The sequence below is a fragment of the Ambystoma mexicanum genome, chromosome 9, assembly GCF_040938575.1.
Source record: "Ambystoma mexicanum isolate Mex_15411 chromosome 9, UKY_AmexF1_1, whole genome shotgun sequence".
NCBI classification, from domain to species: Eukaryota; Metazoa; Chordata; class Amphibia; order Caudata; family Ambystomatidae; genus Ambystoma; species Ambystoma mexicanum.
This window is the reverse complement of record NC_090931.1, coordinates 1,218,065,435-1,218,082,959: the sequence shown is the minus strand read 5'-3', so window position 1 is coordinate 1,218,082,959 and position 17,525 is coordinate 1,218,065,435. Positions and strand designations below refer to the sequence as shown.

The following is a 17,525-nucleotide window of genomic DNA, read 5'->3' as shown; positions in this document are numbered from 1 at the left end:
GAAGGATCAAGTGCCCCCCTGCTTCCTGATGTAAAACATGGTGGTGGTGACCGTGAAGATCCTCACCACCATGCCTCTCAGAGACGCGAGGAATGTCTTGAGGGCCCAGAACAGTGCCCGTAGCTCCAGGATGTTGTTGATATGAGGATCCTTCACCTCTGGCAACCACAGGCCTTTGACATGCAGATGTCCGGTGTGCGCTCCCAATCCCTCTAGGGAGGCATTTGTGGTGACCGTCTCCTGGTGTGGCGGGCTCTGAAATTCCAATGTTGGAGGGAACACCCCACCATACTATCGTCCAACGGAACTCGTCGTTGAGATATCTTGTCCCTGAAGCTTCCGGACACCTGTATCCAGCGGGTGTCCAGGAAATCCTGAAGTGGCTGCATTTGCAACCTGCCAAGCCCAAGCCAGACGAGGTAGATGCAGGACATCATGCCCAGTAATGACTTGATGGCCCACACCATGGCTGTCTTCGTCATCAACAGCCGCTGCACCTTCCCCACAATGGCTGCTATCCTCTCCTACGAGGGAGACGCCAGGCAAGACATCATACGGAGTCTGGCGCCTAGGAACAGAGCGTTCTGTGATGGCGTTAAGCAGGACTTTGGATAGTTGACAGAGAATCCAAGATCTGTTAGTAGCCGGACGGTCGGCTTTGCATATCATTCGGCCAGCTCCCGTGAGAGGGCATGAATCAGCCAGTCCAGGTACGGGCATACGTGTATGGCCTGTAGGCGTAGATGGGCCACCACTGTTGCCATGCATTTCATAACACTCTGGGGGCCGACTTCAAACCTTTGATGTTTTTTGTGAATGGGGACGTGGAAGTAGGCGTCCTCAAAATCCAACCACATCAAGAAGCCTCCTCTTTCGAGCTGGCCAAGCATGTGTTGCAACATGACCATCCTGAATTTTTGGGACTTGAGGTATTTGTTCAGATGTCATAGGTCTAGGATGGCCTCCAGCTCCCTGTCTTCTTTCAGACCAAAAAGTATCTGGAATAGACTCCGGAGCCCCAAAGTCGCTGCAGAACTAGCTCTATAGCCCCTTTTCTCAGAATGGCCCGTACCGCTTCCAGGAGCTGTTGGATGTCATGCTCCTGATAGGAAACCAGAGGGATCCGTGAAGACCTGCGTTGAAACTCCAGGGTGTGTCCTTGGGCAAGAGCATCCAGCATCCATCTGTCAGTGGTGATCTTTCTACACACGTTGATGAACCTTGTCATCCGGCCTCCCACCGGGGTGCACGAGTGGGGGGACCGACTTCCCGGCCGGTTCAGGCCTCTGTAGGTTTCCGGAGTTGTGGATCTGGAAGGCTGATGGTAGGATGTGGAGAAGCCTTTTGAAGACCTGCTCGACTTTCCCCTGATAGCGAAAAGAAGAGCGGTGCTGATGGAGGGTGCCCAGGGAACGGTCTGTCTCTGTATCTGCTTTGATTACATGGAGGGGCTCATCAATGACTTTTCCAAATAGGTTATCTCCGTCGAAGGGCATGTCCAGCACCTTCGCTTGGTTCTGCTGCTGGAAATGCAGGGCCGTCACCCAGCCTTGGTGACAAAGGCAGACACTGTTCCACATTTTCCGGAACCCCGTGTCGGCGACTTCCAATGTCACTGTGATGGTGTGTTCAAACGCTACCTCCCATTCCTGTAAAACAGCGATTGACTTCATCTTCTTATCGTCGGGGAGGAACTCCAGAATAGGCCCCAGCTTGTACCATAACTGACTGTCAAACCTTGGCAGCCTTGATGGTGGCCTCTGCAGTGTAAATCACCTTATTACACATGGCATCCATCCTCTTCCCCACGCTGTCTGGAGGGACCGTAAACAACGAGGACGGGTTGGCCGACCGTTTACTCAAGGCCGCCGATACCACTGAATCCGGCAATGGCTGTGACATCAGGCACTTGGGGGCAGAGTCCGGTACCCGATATTTCCTCTCCAGCCTATCCTATGCGGCTGGAGCCGTGCATGAGGGCCAGGCCATATTCCCAAACGTCGTCCAGAAGGAGTACTGCCATGACCGTCTTCCCCTTGGCCTCGCCCCTCTGGTACAAGAAGCCCTCCTTCTGGTTTCCTCGGGCACTAGCTGAAATAGCTTGGAGGCTCTTGAGATCATGGAGTGGAACAATCCCACCTCATCAGGTGGAGACACCCTATGTGGAGCATTCAAATATGGAGATTCGTCGTCCGCTGTGACGATATCTTCGTCCGTTGTGGCCGTATCCGTCCCTGTACCCGTGTCTGAGTCTGCTGGGGGATAAGGGACCCGACATGGTGGCAGAGGTTGAAATGGGGGTGTTGGATGCTGCTTCCTCTTCTTTGCTGGAGGCTGATGGGGGACCTGGGGCACCCCAGGTGCCGGAGCCGGAGGTATCCTCATCTGGATCTCTGACACCAAGGTGTGCAGGGTCGACAGAATATCCAAAGAAATGTCAGTCGGCTGAGGAGGCGGAATAGGAAAACTAAGCCCTGCGCCGCCGTTGTCGTCTTCCTCATAAACGTCCTTGTGGACCGTGTGCAAGGACTCCTGGTCTTCGTCGTCCGTGGACGAGACCTCCTTGGCTGGGCCACAGCCTGGGAGGGCTGTTTCAGGGCATCCTCGCCCTTCCCTCCCCCCCCCCTGAGGGTCTTGAACCGGGGCATAAGCCGGTTTCCCCCCTTCCAGTGTGCCAGCAGACTTTGCCAGTCACTGCGGCCGTATCACGCCTTGGGGGTAGGGACACCTTCTGAGCTGCAGGGGCTAGATTCGCAGGGTCAGCTCCCTTCGCTGTCGTAGCAGTAGCAGCCACCAACTCTGTCACCGACAAGGTCTTAGCCTGTGCTGATTGGGCCTGCTTGGGCTGTTCAGCCTTATTCTCCTCTGTCCGTGGAGGACTTACAAGACCACTCCTTGGACAGGACTGTCCTGGGTAAGGCATGACCCTGCTTGGAGCATGCGTCAGAGGCTTTGGTGTTGAGCCATGCCACCAGTCTACTGTGCCTGTCCCTCGTCGTCTTCTTGCAGAACGTGAGGCAAATTTCGCACCCCACCTCCTTGTGGTCTGGGTGCAGGCAGTAGAGGCATTGCAGATGCTTCTCCTCTGCAAACACGTTCTGTAGCCTGCATTTGGTGCAGAGAATAAATCGTGACCTTCCCTCCTCCTTCTCCTCCATCATGGGCGGGAGGGGACGAAGTAGGCCAGATGGCCTGCTCGAATCTTCCCCAATATTTGCCATTGAGGGGCGCTGAAATTCACTGACAACGTATCCCCGCTGTCGGCAGATGGAGAAAAAAGCACACAGACTCCTTTGAAACAAAAAAAGAACCTTTTCATACGAAAACCATGAAAAAACGTACAAACAGAGAGCAAACTCAAGGACGTCCAACACTGAAGCGTGCTGTAAAAATCTGAAGATGGCTGCAAGAGGAGGGGATTAGAGAGAGGACTGTCATTGGATGGGGGCAATATGACCCAGAGGACAGTGATTAGTTTAAACGAGAAATACTGTTTTAAGTGAAAGTGAAACTGTTATTTCTTTTACCGAAGATTCCCAGCCTGACGACGGGGAATATTCATGAGCATGTGAATCCATGCCAGACCCTGTGCTGGAGAATATATTTTATCGAAGATTATGGGCCTCGTTATAAGTTTGCCGGTCTGGAAACAACGGTACTGGTAAGCTTGCCGGTACCGTTGTTTCCAGACCGGCAAACTACAAGTTCTGCGAGCGGGTGCCTTTCAGCCCGTCCATGAATTACAAAGTGCATGACTGATGGTGGTGAAAAAAAATGCAAACACACTGGCTTCTGTCAAGCTAAGGTCTGTTTCAGTAAATAAGAATGACCAAACATTGTCAGTCCTTCAGGCTATCTGCCTGTCAAATGTGCAGCATATTTCATGAACTGGCTACTAGCTAGAAAGAAAATGTGAGAAGGTGGAATTGCAGGTGCTTCTCCTCCTTTCAAAACGTACCTTACTTTCAATAGCAGCCTCTGTGCAAGCTTGAAGCATAGTCAGATGGTGTCCAAAAACAAGAAATTTAAGTTTGTCATTTTCAAGCATCATTTTAACATAATCTTTAACTGCTCCAGCCTAAAACAAAAGAAATGACAATACATTCAATCCTGATGAAACATGAACATCTTGACAACTAGATGACAAAAATACCTTTACACCATAGAGCAACGACTAGTTATATTTGTGACATTATCTGAATGTTCTCTTGGGTTTTAAAGACAGTGCAAATAACTAGCTTAAAGTGTCAAACAAAAAAAGCTCAAATTAGCACACCACGTAACACAAAGTCCACAGCACACCTGGGTAAAACATTGGAACCAAAGCTGAAAAAAGATAGTTACAAAGTGCTGTATGTTGTGCAGACACTGGGCCTTAGCAACAATGTTTGTCACAAAAGAAAATGAGCATTTCCTGTACTCTATTGTTACCTTTGCCAAAGGGTGAGATTATCTACTGAGAATGAATAAGGCCCAAAGACCTGTTCAATGGGATGGGACCACCCAAGAGGGCCTGCAATCACATTTCAGTTCTCTGTACCATATATGAGGGTTCAGAAATACGAGACGAACAAGTAGATCGAGTTTTATCACAAGTAGCCATTTTATTAAACAATATGGGTGAGATACACATCTCGCTTTGCCTAACCTAATGAGGATTTTCCTACCTGTCAAACTAAGACTGAAGGAAAACTATATGAGGTATCTGTCCCTCACACTTATACAGACAACAAAATAATACAGGCATCATATGGCCGTCTAAACTCAATACATTAACAGTTATATTCAAACAAACTTTGTAAGCTTGCATCCTTGTAATAAGGGCCTGATCTCCTTCTCTGGGGTGAATTCAGGATATTCCAAACCTAAGTTCAAATCAAGAAAGTTCCTTTCAATAGCCAAGTTCTGCCCCAAATACAACACAGTTATTTTCACTCAATAAGTCTTCCACTTGGCACTTGGATTGTCTTATTGCTAAACGGGGTTTATCACTCTTCAAAATAATAGTCCAAAGTTTCCACAAGCTATTGCCTGATAAACCAAAAAGACTATCTTCACACTTGTAGTCAGTATTCAATATAATTTCTCTTCTTTAAAGAACAACCACTGCCACATTCCTTCTTCAATAAAGTTTTGTCAGGCTGGTTTTACCATAATTCATCACAACACATTAGTGGACTTGCCACTTTCTTTTCACCACAACCTTCTACCACACTGCAGTACAATAATTGTCTCTTCCTGTTCAACTAACCTGCCAGGACTATTCACTAATGGTCCCTTTCCTGGTATACTTGCCTGCCGGATAAATCTCCTACCAGTACTACAAGTGGTGAGGCTTGCTTCAAACTTTACACACTTAGATTCTCAATGTGGAAAGTTAATTAAAATAAATGTGTCTTGGAAAATTCTTCGACTTTCAACAACATTGGGCTCACAACTTATTCTACAAGGGTATAGCACAGATTGACATTGTTTATTCCACTGCTTTGTTTGCCACATGCAATGCAGGTTTATATTCCCCCCCCCTTGATGATTTCTACAACGAGGGCTTCTCTCCTGCCACTTTTGGGTCCCTTCTACAACAACAATTAGCTGCTGGTAATGTTTCTTTTTCAGGTTTCCCTCTTTGGGAAAGCTATGCCCCCTTTTATTTAAAACGGGCTTTCTTTGGATTAAGTAATGCTGGTTATCATCTACCCTTTCAAGTAATCTCCCTTTGTGTACATCAAATTCATTTGGTTCAAATATTGTCCCCTCTTTACTAAGGCAATGGTGGTTACAATATTTCTCCACTTGATCTTGATAAATATAATTACGCCAGCAATGCTTTAATTCAACGGTTCGGTAGACAAATAGGTTGCTTGCGGCCAGCGGTCTATTGTGGGGGTGCCGCAGGTGACCTAGCGAAGAACATCTCAGTGGTCTTACCTTGCGCTTCCGTACGACCGGCTTCTGCTTTATCTTCTCTCCTCAGGACTGCATGGATCCCCGACAGCTCCGGTAACACTCCTGTTGCTCGTGCATTTTAAAAAAGGAGCCGGCTTTGCTCCTCGCATACTCTGGTGAACACTACCCACTGGAGTAGGATGCAGAAACAGAAGAGCTTCTCTGTAATACGGCACAGCTTGTCTCAGCACCACTTCCCACATCGCGTCATCTGCATTTAGTATTCCAAACTTCTGCGACTCTCTCAGCAGCGGGTCCCGTTGAAAACACAGCACTGGCTCTGGCGTCTTCTTCCTTCTGTTTCTGCTGCTCCCGCTGCTTCCTTCTAATGGCCTGCAGCTCAAGGGGGGCTTTAAATATTTAAAAGCCCCGCTCAGATGTGGGTCATTAGAACCGCTAGACTGCACACTACAGGTCTGCAACTCTAAGCCCCTCTTCTCAAGAGCATTAAGGGACTTGAAGTACCCAAGGTACTTATCAACGTCTTCCATTTTACAATATGCAATTAAGACTGTGGGATCAATAGGGAAGTAGATTAGAGGGTGCTCCCATTCCTCATGACCCGGGTTCCACACCACTCCCAGGACCAGGATCAGGTAGCGGCTGCCTTTCCCTGGCCATGTGAGAAGGGTCCCAGGCCAGTGGCTTTGGGATGATCACCTCTGATGCATCACACATACCACAGGTGAAATATTCATTTCCAGATCACTCTGGTCCTGCCGACAAGTACACTACTGCACTGAAACAGGCAATTCTCCTCTGAAGAGGAGTACAAACAGGAACCCCAATCAAGTTTCTGCCTGGTTTGGCTTGATCAGTGAGGTGCAATTGAGATGCTGCGTATGTTTAGGCTTAAATACCAAACAAAGCCCGATTTCTTCTATGAGATGGTGCCCACTAAGGAGGACCTAAAATCACAGTTTCGCTTTCTGTGCCACATAAGGCGAACGTCCCACCGAGCAAACTCGATACCTCACTACTTTTATCACCAAAAATAGAGACTGACAACCGTAGACAGGTTTTAAGTGTTTGTAATTAGGCATAAGGTGTAAAGTGTCATGATGTCTCAACTCAAACACCCGAGTGTCAGAATAATGGTGGACAAAATGTCAGGATGATAAATTGACTCACAGTAAGGGAAATATCAATGCTTCAAAAGTCTGTTACCAATGTGAGAACTTGGACCACAAGGTTTCCTAAAAAGAAAATCCAAAACAACAGACCTTCCCCTCGTAGATCAAAGTATTTTTTGTCATAGCAATGTCCAGTGTGCAACAAAATATCCTAAACCATGGTAACAAAAATCCTAAAAGTTCAACAAAAGGCTTCTCAGTGTCCAAAACAAGGCATTTTACATAAACCCCTGAAGGACGTCTCCGACTCTCCTGTTTGCGTAAGGAGGGTGGGCTTTCTCCTTCAGTTTTCTCCAACAGTCTTTTGTCTTAGTTTGGGGGTTCTCTGGAAGAATGATGTTTGAGAGGCCTGCCGGACCTTTACCTTATATGTACCCTTCTCTGGTCTGCTCAGAGTCTGACTCACTAGGAGTTCTCACTTGCCCTGTTGGGGTTTGATGAGAACCACAGCCCTCCACCTAATCACACCCTACTTCCTCCCATGCCTCTTCCCACGGCTGCATTTCCTCCCATTCCCATTCCAAGTCTCTTACTTTCGAGTGTCGCTGATTGAACCTCCTCCCACTACTGAATTCTCCAGTGGAACCAATCTGGTCCTCTGGAGCCTCCCTATTCTGGTCTGTCTCTTTTGCCTGTCCGTCAAGCATACGACACAATCTTCATTTTACGATGTTCAACTTCCTTCTCTCTACTACATCTGTTATTACTAGACAGGTCCTGGGTTGTCCTTTTTGAGGTTGCTCACTCCGTCTTTTTCATACCACCAAACGTCCCCATATGACAGGTCTCTCTATTAAACTCGCTCTCTGTACCACCTACGATAGTTAATTTCACATCCTTACTCTTCATGGCCTGTAAGAATGTCATTGTATTTTCCCTTGTTCCCTCCCTTGCCTTGAAGCGCTTTGAAACACATTGGGCCTCATTACAATTCAGGCGGTCCGGATATAACGGTGGCGGTAAACCCGCCGCCACCGTTGTTTCCGGACCGCCTGATCCCGACTCCTGCAGGCGGGAGGTGATGTTCCCGCCAGGTTTGACCTGGCGGGTTTAACACCGCCCGCCTGCCGGCGGACGAGGTAACACCGGCAGCATTACGATATGTTGCCGGTGTTTCCACGATCCCCATTACCATTGAGTCCCATAGGAATCAATGGGAATGGGGATTTACTCCATTCCGCCTCCGTGATTCCCGGAAAACCGGGGTTGTAATGCCCCGGTAATTCCAGGAATCACGGAGGCGGAATGGTAATACGAGTCTGGCGGTAACCAGGAGGTTAACCGCCTCGGTTACCGCCGGACTCATAATGAGGCCCACTGTGTATAAGCGCTACATAAATAAACTAACAAACTATCATACCACCTCCTTTAACTACAGTCTGTCTTTCTTGTCTCGTCACTGCTCTCCCTATCCAGCATGATGTTACTTTCTTCCTTATCACTTCCCCCTTCTTTTTAGCTGGTCCACCTCTATTCCATCTCGAAGGGGATACCAGCCCCTCTCTTTTCACAAGCTGCAGCTTCAATTTCCTCTCCACAAGCAAGCTCTTTCATTCTTTGTTAAACCTCTAACTCCCCTTGTGTTCTGCTGGCCTTTCTATTACCCAGACAACAACCCTCCCTGCAGTTGGTATCCTTCTCACTGTTCCCAAGACATTTTTCTGTTTCCCTTGCATGTTTCAACTCTTCCTTCTTATCAGTACTCTTAACTACTTGCTAAGTGATACCCCTCGTTTCGCTCACCAAGCTATTTCCGTGAGCTTTCACTTAGTTTTTCCTCGGTAGGACTGTCCATGAACACAAAATAGAGCCATTGTACAGTTGGTAGAAATAATTACTGCTCATGGATTTAAAGGGGCCCAGTCTCTTTTCTTCTCACCTCTGCAGGCTTGACTAGGAAGAGTGTTTATTGGCCCCCTGGGACTCCCCACTTGGGACCTGTAGTGGCACACTGGGATGGGTGATTTCTCTCAGAAGGATTGCCTAGTCACACATACCAGAGGAGAGAGAGACGGCATGGTATCAAGAGAGACACAGACTCAAAAGTATTAATTTCAAAACCTTTATTTACTACGGTTAATGAGTTGGTGTAATGCCTGACTGGCCCTAACTCTAAAGGGATAGTTCCCTTAACTGATGTTTCTAATGGCAATCATTGTCTAATAGTCAAAAATAAAAGTCCACCTGTGTCTAAACCTATGCTTGCCCTCAATGTTTATAAAAAATGTGATAGGAAGTCTTTTGAACAGGAAAATAGATGTTAAACAAAAAAAATTGCAAACCAAAGTTGGTTTCAGGTTGTCTTCTCACCAGGTGCAATTTGTTCAATATCATGAAAATGAGTTAAATCAAAATGGCTGTTCTTAAGACCTTCTCCACTGGCCTTTACAGTGATTTCAAATACCATGAAGTTTGTGAGTTCCTTGGGGTTCCCTTCCCCCAGCTTCAACGTATTCCAGTTTCAAATGTCACAAAAGAAATCTTACAGTTCCTCTTGAAGCGCCTCGGGGTTACCTTCTCCATGCTTCAATCCTTTCAATACTATAAAGAAAACCAATAAATCTCCAACTTGGTTGGGCCTCTTAGGGTTCACTTCCACAAGCTCAGGACTCTTCCAGCTTTCAACAGAAAACAAAATATATCACAGTTCCTTTTTGGTTTCACAGAGCATCCTTCCCCAAGCTTAGGTCCCTCTAGTTGCAAACACCAGTTCAGTTGGTTAGGCTGTGCCTTTTCCTTCTTTGTAGTGTTTCTTACATACAATCCACTCATGGGGTAGAATCAGAGGCGTTCGAAAACGCCAGGCTCTTTGCATTTCCTCAGCGCAATCACTCTGTTCCTTTGCCCCTCTCTGTTTCTTACACTAGCTTTCTTTTCCACTTTTTATCTTCAGGTGCTTCCTGCACCATTTTCATGCATTCCTTTTCCTTTGTCGTGCAAACTTGAACTGTCCTTTATTCCTTCTCTCTGTTGTGCCTCTTGCACACTTCTTTCACTCTACCGTGCACATGCTACACCTGTTTCCATCTTTCTGGATCGCTCGCACCCTTTTTACACTTTCTTTGTCCTATTGTGCCTCTTGCACACTTCTTTCACACGGTCCAACTATTTTATGTCTCACGACGACCAAGTGCCCTGGGTTTAGCTTCATCAGATTGATCCTTGTTCATAAAAACAACTTCTTAGTGCTACACTTTTCCACTTTCTTCCTTTAATTTATAGTTCTCCTCTAACATTTTTCACGGGTTTCTGGCCAACTTTTCACTCGTATCACTGGTGAGAAACCAAAGGGTGTCTCACCTACTAGTCCCCGAGAATATTGCTCTCTCAGGTGGCCAGGGCACCTTTGGATCTGGACCATGGGGGTGGACCAATGCGTGAGGATCACCCGGGTGAGGGGTCTTCGGTGAGTGGGGGTGAGGTGACAGATGGTGAGACGCAGTATTTCCCCCCCCTTTCCGTACACCTGAACCATCCTATTTTCTAGGATTCTCCAATGTCCCAACTCTCTCCCCCCCACCCCTTTCTACACAAACACTAGGCAGAGAAAGAGGGTGACAGAGTAAAGAGGCTAACCCTTACATATCTCATTGGACATGTCCTGCTAATCGGATCAAGCAAAGTCAGGCACTTGACTTAAAGTATATACATCTGATACCAATTAGCTCTGCCCACATGGATAAAAGGTGGAAGATAGAGACAAACTCTGAGCAAGGTGAAACACGAACAAGAGCAGAACTTCGGGGCGAAGGCGAACCTACTGGAGCAGATCGACGGACAGAGGGACGAGAACAGAGGGTAGAGAACCCCAGGAATTCCCTGCTGGAGGTTGTTGCCTCCAAAAGGGAGTGAAAGAAACGTGGAGAAGGCCAACTCCCAGACAAGAAGACTGCATCGTGTTTGAAGGACGCCGGCGACCCTCCGGGGTGAACGGCAGAGTTGGGGAGGCAAGGCCAAGCCTGTGGTATTAACCTTGACTCGTGAATTTAAACTAAAAAGACAAAAAAAGAGTGCATACAGCCGGTGAGTTAGCAAGCGACATGAAAGACTGGTGTGTGTTAAGCAAAGATTGAAGTTGCAAAAGTATATCACACAATTGAAGGCTGCACACATGTGGATGAGATGCGAAGGGAGGCAGACCTGTGGTGAACTTTGAATAACCGATAGCTGTGAAACCAGCGATACGGAGTAGCAAAGTGGTCCGGTGAAAGCAATTAACCCATTTGAAAGTCTGCGTGAAAAGTGAAATATTTTTGCTATGAACAGATGAAGTGAATGAACTATAAGAAGCAAAGTGATCAAAATTAACCCCAGGAAAAAGGGACGAGTAAAAAGGTGAATGTTGAACTTTTGTGTTTATGACACCGAACTACTCGGACCAAGAGTCACTGAGGCAAATAACACAAGAGTGTGAGATGAAGGGAAAGTCAAAGTGGTCCTGTGGAGGTCTATAGCAAAAGCCAAGCACATTCCAAGTCTTTGACATCAGGAAAAGGTATGAGCCCGACTGAGGGAGACCTAGGTGAACTTGTTGCTTTGAGAGGTCCGAACCTGATCAAGGGAGAACAACGTTAACTTTTTGGTGAATTCGGTTTTGAAAGCTGGAAAGAGAAACTTTAAGGCTAGACAGACCGTGATCCATGTTTTGAACTGCCTTTTAAGAACCTGAACCACAGTGTGTCATCCGGTCTACGGGGACCGCCTTAATCCGTGGTGTCTAATGTGGGGAGGAGAGCTCACCTGGCCACATGTATTCTTTCTATTCTAACACTAATTTTCCTTTCAATACATATTCTTCTTTACACACTTTTTGTACAAGAGATCGGGCCAGCATTAGGTTTTGTTAGTGTAGGCCATTTTGTTTTGACAGACTCAACTAGGACTGTTTTATTTATCCTTTGATGGTAGAGACTACTCCCATCCTAGGTATAGGGCAAAGTAGGAGTTTTTGTAAACCCCGAAACTTGAATAAAAGTTTTACAAATTGTACTTTTTGTGTCAGTTACATACTTGTGTTACCATGCCTCCCTTACACACTTCATTGTCCAACTTCATTCCATTTATTTCACACACACATGCGTCTCCCTGGCTTCGCACTTACACTGTTATTTGTATCCTTCCATTGTTGAAGTCTCCCCTTTAGCTTCGATCGAACATTTACACAAACGCAGTCCTCTTTCTTATGTGTTTCTAGTGTTACTTTGTATTGCGCTTTTCACAACCCGGCTCTGCAATGCTCTCAGACTCACCGGGCTGACCTCTGCGCTTCAGCTCTATCATGACTCTTTGTTCCGAGGTCAGAGTGTCTCAGCCTGCCCCTCAGACACTCCCAGGTTGTCTCACCGGCCCAGGGGAACAAGCATTTGCCTTCACATGTTCTGCAGGGTACCAGCAAGCCTCTCGGCTCCCATATAGACCCTTCTTGGCTCCCTGGAGAGACAGTTCCCTCGCCACACTTCTGCTCTTTTAAACTGCAGCTTCTCAGCATCCCGGTCTCTGGCCTCCGATCTTGGGCAACTCTGGCATCTCGGCTCTCCTCCCAACTCGCTTATCCATCTGGGCAAGACCACACCTTTTATAGTGAAAAGACCAGTCAAGTGGAGTCGGGTGTGAATGGTTACTATTAAATGCCTGACCCTGCCTGACTATTAGTGGGACAATTTGACTTCTTTCTAGGGTAGGTTGCCCTTATTTTCACAATGCGATTCTCATGGGTAATCTTTACTGATCTTAGTTGTCTTCCTTGTCTCAGTATGTTGGAAAAGGGGAGGGAGAGATGGGGTCAGATTGGAGATACCCCATAAAGGTTGAGGGAGAGTAGGTTAAGGTATTTTTGGGAATGGGGAATACCATGTCTCGTCCTTGGGTATTCTCCTCCCGATCCCTTGTGAGCCTCCACTCAGGTGATCCTCCCTCGCTTGCCCTTCCCTGGCCAACTGAGTGCAAGATCCTGAGGGAGTGGGTGAGAGAATACCATCAGGTTTCTCACAATGCCCATCAAGGCAGACACGTATGTATGGGGCTGCTGTTGGCACCCTTGCTGGTCTGTCCTCATGGGCAGAACCAAACTAATGGATGAGTCTCTGGCTACCCCTTGGAACATGCATCTTATTCAAGACTACCTGCATCATCTACAAACACTACGCAACCAAAATGCCACTCTACTTGGCAAAGAAACTCACCAACTTTAGAGCACAGAACACGACCAGAAGCCACACCATTGCAAAGGAAAGAAAAAAACTACAAGAGGGAAAATACAAGAACCAGACCTTTTCCTGCATCTGGATTCAGGTGTGGCTAGTTTCTGACCACCATCCATGGCTGCCTTTTGGTTCTCACTCTGTTTCAGGCCCCTGCCTGATGGAAATGTTCAAAGTAGGCCCTTTGAGTCTTTTCTTGTTCCTGAAGAATGTTGCACGGGACTCCAGGCAATAATGAAAATGGTTGCTTTCAACTCAGCACTGCTTTGAATTCAGGATGTGGTGGTGTTTTACACCCTCAGTCAGTCTCTAATTTACTGTGGCCCAATGCAATATGAGTCCACATCTTCCTTAGATCAAGTTGAGCTATTTGGCTGACCAGGCCACTGGTTGCTGCACTTTCCGCCACCACCGTGGGAGGCACTTTTTGTCAGCCCCTCCTGGGTTATTTTGATCTCATCCCCTGCTAGGCTTCTTCTCTGGGTGGTGTCCTCTTTCAGGATATACCTTGTGTTAGCCACTCGCGGGCTACCCTCAATCTAAGCCCATCGCACATAATATTCAATCTCAGCCCCTCATGGACAATCTTCAATCGGTGAGAAATCTGGAGGCATCCTCCCATCTACTTGCCTTGGATCCTCTTCTCAGGTGGCCCGGGAAAGGCCAAGCACCCGACGAGTCAAAGGGGAGCGAGCGACCACAGAGGCGAAAACCTAAGGTACCGAGAGGGGCTGCCGGATACCGGTGAGTGACTGAGAGGGAAAGTTACACCAGGATGCTCCAGGAATATGGGCACATGGAGATGCCGATCCAATGAAAACGTATACTAAAAGGGTGGAAAGATCAAAGGAAAGATCTGTAAAAACCAAACAAGCTGCAAAGCATTTCTTGCATTATTGAATATCGAACTATATAAAAGTTATGTAAAATACATAAAAGTACCGCACATGTGAAATGAAAGTGATATGCAATTTCAAATACAATGAAAGCAAGCCAAAAGCATTGATGGACAATGTGACCGTATGAATCAAAGCAAACCCAGTAACAAGGGCTTTGAAAGCAAGTAAAAACCAAAGGAACAAGTTACTTACCTGTAACTGTTGTTCTCCAGCATGGGTCTGGCATGGATTCACATGCTCATGAATATTCCCCGTCGTCTGGCCGGGAATCCTCGGTAAAGAAAAAATCAGTATCAGTTTTGTTTCTGATCTGTCTTTCTTAGTAGTAACCAATCACTGATCTCTGGGTCATACTGCCCCCAGCCAATGACTGCCCTCTACCTAAGCCCCTCCCCTAGCAGCCATCCTCACATTTGGTAGCACGTAAAGTGGCAGTATGACCAAGTGAAGAGCCGCAGAGGGGAAGGAGGGAGGGTTCGCATGTGAATCCATGCCAGACCCATGCTGGAGAACAACAGTTACAGGTAAGTAACTTGTTCCTTCTCCAGCATGGGTTCTGGCATGGATTCACATGCTCATGAATATAAGAATACATAGCAGTATACACATGCACAACCACGGGAGGTGGCAACAGGCTCAACATTAAGCAATACAACAACTCAACATTAAGCATCTCTTACCTCCTCACCAGGCTCACCTTAAGCGAACAGGTTGCGCAGCACTGCTTGGCCGACCCTGGACTCCTCCCTGGAGTCCCGATCGACGCAGAAGAACCTTGTGAAGTATGCGTCGACCTCCACGTAGCAGGCCTGCAGATGTCCAGCAGGGGCACACCAGACAGGAATGCCGTGGTAGCAGCGATCGCTCTGGTCGAATGGGCTCTGGGCCGGCCGGGCAGCAGTCGGTTTGCCAACCGGTGACAGTGCATGATGCAGCCAGAGAGCCATCTGGAAATGGAAGCCTTCGAGAGAGCCTTCCCTTGATTCACAGGTCCAAAGTTCACAAACAGCTGTGATGTCTTTCGAAAACTCTTCATGCAGTCCACGTAGAACTTCAGCGCTCTAGCTACATCTAGTGAGTGCAGAGTCCTCTCAGCCGGAGACGAAGGCGACGGGAAGAAAACTGGCAACACCAAGGGCTCGTTGAGGTGCAAGTCCGACGGCACCTTGGGCATAAAGGAGGGGTGCGTCCTCAGCACCACCCTCGTGTCATGAAAAGTCCAGTATGGAGGCTTGCAAGATAGGGCCTGGATCTCTCCCACTCGTCGTGCGGAGGTGATGGCCATGAGAAATGCTGTCTTCCACGACAGGAACTTCAACAGCGCTGAATGCATAGGCTCGAATGGGGCCCCCATGAGCCTGGTCAGCACCACGTTGAGCTCCCACGCCGGGGCAGGGGCCTTCACCGGTGGGAACGATCGGAATAGTCCCTTCATAAATTCCTTCACCAGGCGATGAGACCACAAGGAAGCCCGTCCTGTAGTTCAGGTGTATCGGGAGATGGCAGCCAGATGTATCTTGATGGAGGCGTGAGCCAGTCCAGCTTTGGCCAGCGACAGTAGGTACGGCAATACTTGAGGGGCCGTAATCCGCAGAGGGTTAATCTTCTGTGCACGGCACCAGATAGAGAACCTCTTCCACTTATGTCCATCTCATTTGAGAGTTGACTTTTGCAAGAACCTCTCTGCAGTCAGCCGGGATATCATATCCTCCAAACTCTAGTGCTGCAGGAGCCAAGCCTGCAAGTTCAGCGACTCCGGGTCGTGATGGAGAATGGCGCCTCCTTCTCTGGAGAAAAGATCCGTGTCCGTCGCCAGCTTGATAGGTGGGGACGCTGACAAGTCTAGAAGGTCCGGGAACCAGATCTGTCTCGGCCACGCCGGTGCGACGAGGATCATCCTGCACCTGGACCTCTTGAGCTGGTTGATGAGACGGAGCAGCAAAGGCAACGGAGGGAACGTGTACAGGAACCGGCCGTCCCAAGGGAACGAGAAAGCATCGCCCATGCTCCTCGGTTGTGCGAACCTGCTGCGAACCTCTGGCACTTGGAGTTTGTCGCCGTCGCGAACATGTCGCTCTGGGGTTTGCCCCACTGTTGAAAGAGCTGATCCACCTGGTCCTGGCGTAGTTCCCACTCGTGGCACGAGCGCCGCTCCCTGCTGAGTGAGTCGGCGATGGTGTTTTTTATTCCTGCCAGGTGGAAGGGAACCAGAAACATCCCCTGGGCGACGGCCCAGTGCCACAGATCCTGGGCCTCCTTGGATAGGGCTGGGGATCTGGTGCCTCCCTGCTTCCGGATGTAGAACATCGTGGTGATGTTGTCGGTGAAGATCCTCACCACTTTGTCCTTGAGGGACGGAAGGAACAATTTGAGCGCCCAGAACATGGCTCGTAGCTCCAGGATGTTGATGTGAAGAGACCTCTCCTCCGGGAGCCAGAGGCCTCTTGCGTGGAGATCTACGGTGTGGGCCCCACATCCCTCCAGGGAGGCGTCCGTCGTTACTGTCTCCTGATACGCCGGGGCCTGAAAGTCCATGCCTGCCTCGAGGTGCGCCCGGGCACCCCACCATAGAATCACCCGAAGGAACTCCTAGTCGAGCGGGATCCTGTCTTCAAAGCTGCCCGCCGCTTGAATCCAGCGGGCGTCGAGGAACTCTTGTAGCGGCCGTATCCGAAGTCTGCAAATGGGCCCAAGGTAGATGCATGAGGACATCATCCTGAGGAGGGACTTGATGGACCTCAATCTGGCCACATCTGTGGCTAACAGGCGCTGCACCTTGCCCAAAATGGCCTTCGTCCTTTCTTCCGACGGAGATGCCAATCGCTTCACTGTATCGAGCTTCGCTCCCAGAAACAGTGCCACCTGCGACGGGACCAGATGGGATTTGGGGTAGTTGATGGCGAATCCCAGCTCCGTGAGCAGGCGGACGGTCCTCGCTGTGTGTTCGACAGCGAGTTCTCTTGACCTTGCACGGATTAGCCAGTCGTCAAGGTAGGGGTAGACGTGGATCCCTTGCAGGCGCAGCCGCGCCGCCACAGGTGCGAGGCACTTGGTGAACACCCTGGGTGGCGACTTTAATCCGAACAGTAGGGCTCTGAATTGATAGTGACGCCCCTGGACTACGAATCTGAGGAACCTTCTGTGTCCTTTTAGAATGGGGTTGTGGAAGTAAGCATCCTCCAGGTCCAGTGACGATAGGAAGTCGCCCTCCTCCAGCTGTCCCAGCACGTGCTGGAGGGTGACCCATCCTGAATTTCTGTGCCTTGATGTACTTGTTCAACCGACGCAGGTCCAGGATGGGGCGCCAACCGCCTGTCTTCTTTCTGACGAGGAAGTATCTTCAGTAT

The 17,525-nt window shown here is 48.6% G+C and overlaps 1 protein-coding gene across 4 annotated transcripts in view; it reads right to left on the bottom strand.

The window, feature by feature from the left end:
• The window catches only part of ZRANB3 (zinc finger RANBP2-type containing 3), a 2,038,675-nt gene that overhangs the window by 1,225,813 nt on the left and 795,337 nt on the right, over positions 1–17,525 (bottom strand). For all 4 annotated transcript variants that reach the window (XM_069616553.1, XM_069616555.1, XM_069616554.1 and 1 more), the window contains one exon: positions 3,959–4,078. In XM_069616553.1, the coding sequence (XP_069472654.1) occupies positions 3,959–4,078 (120 nt within the window). The remainder of the gene's footprint in view (positions 1–3,958; positions 4,079–17,525) is intronic.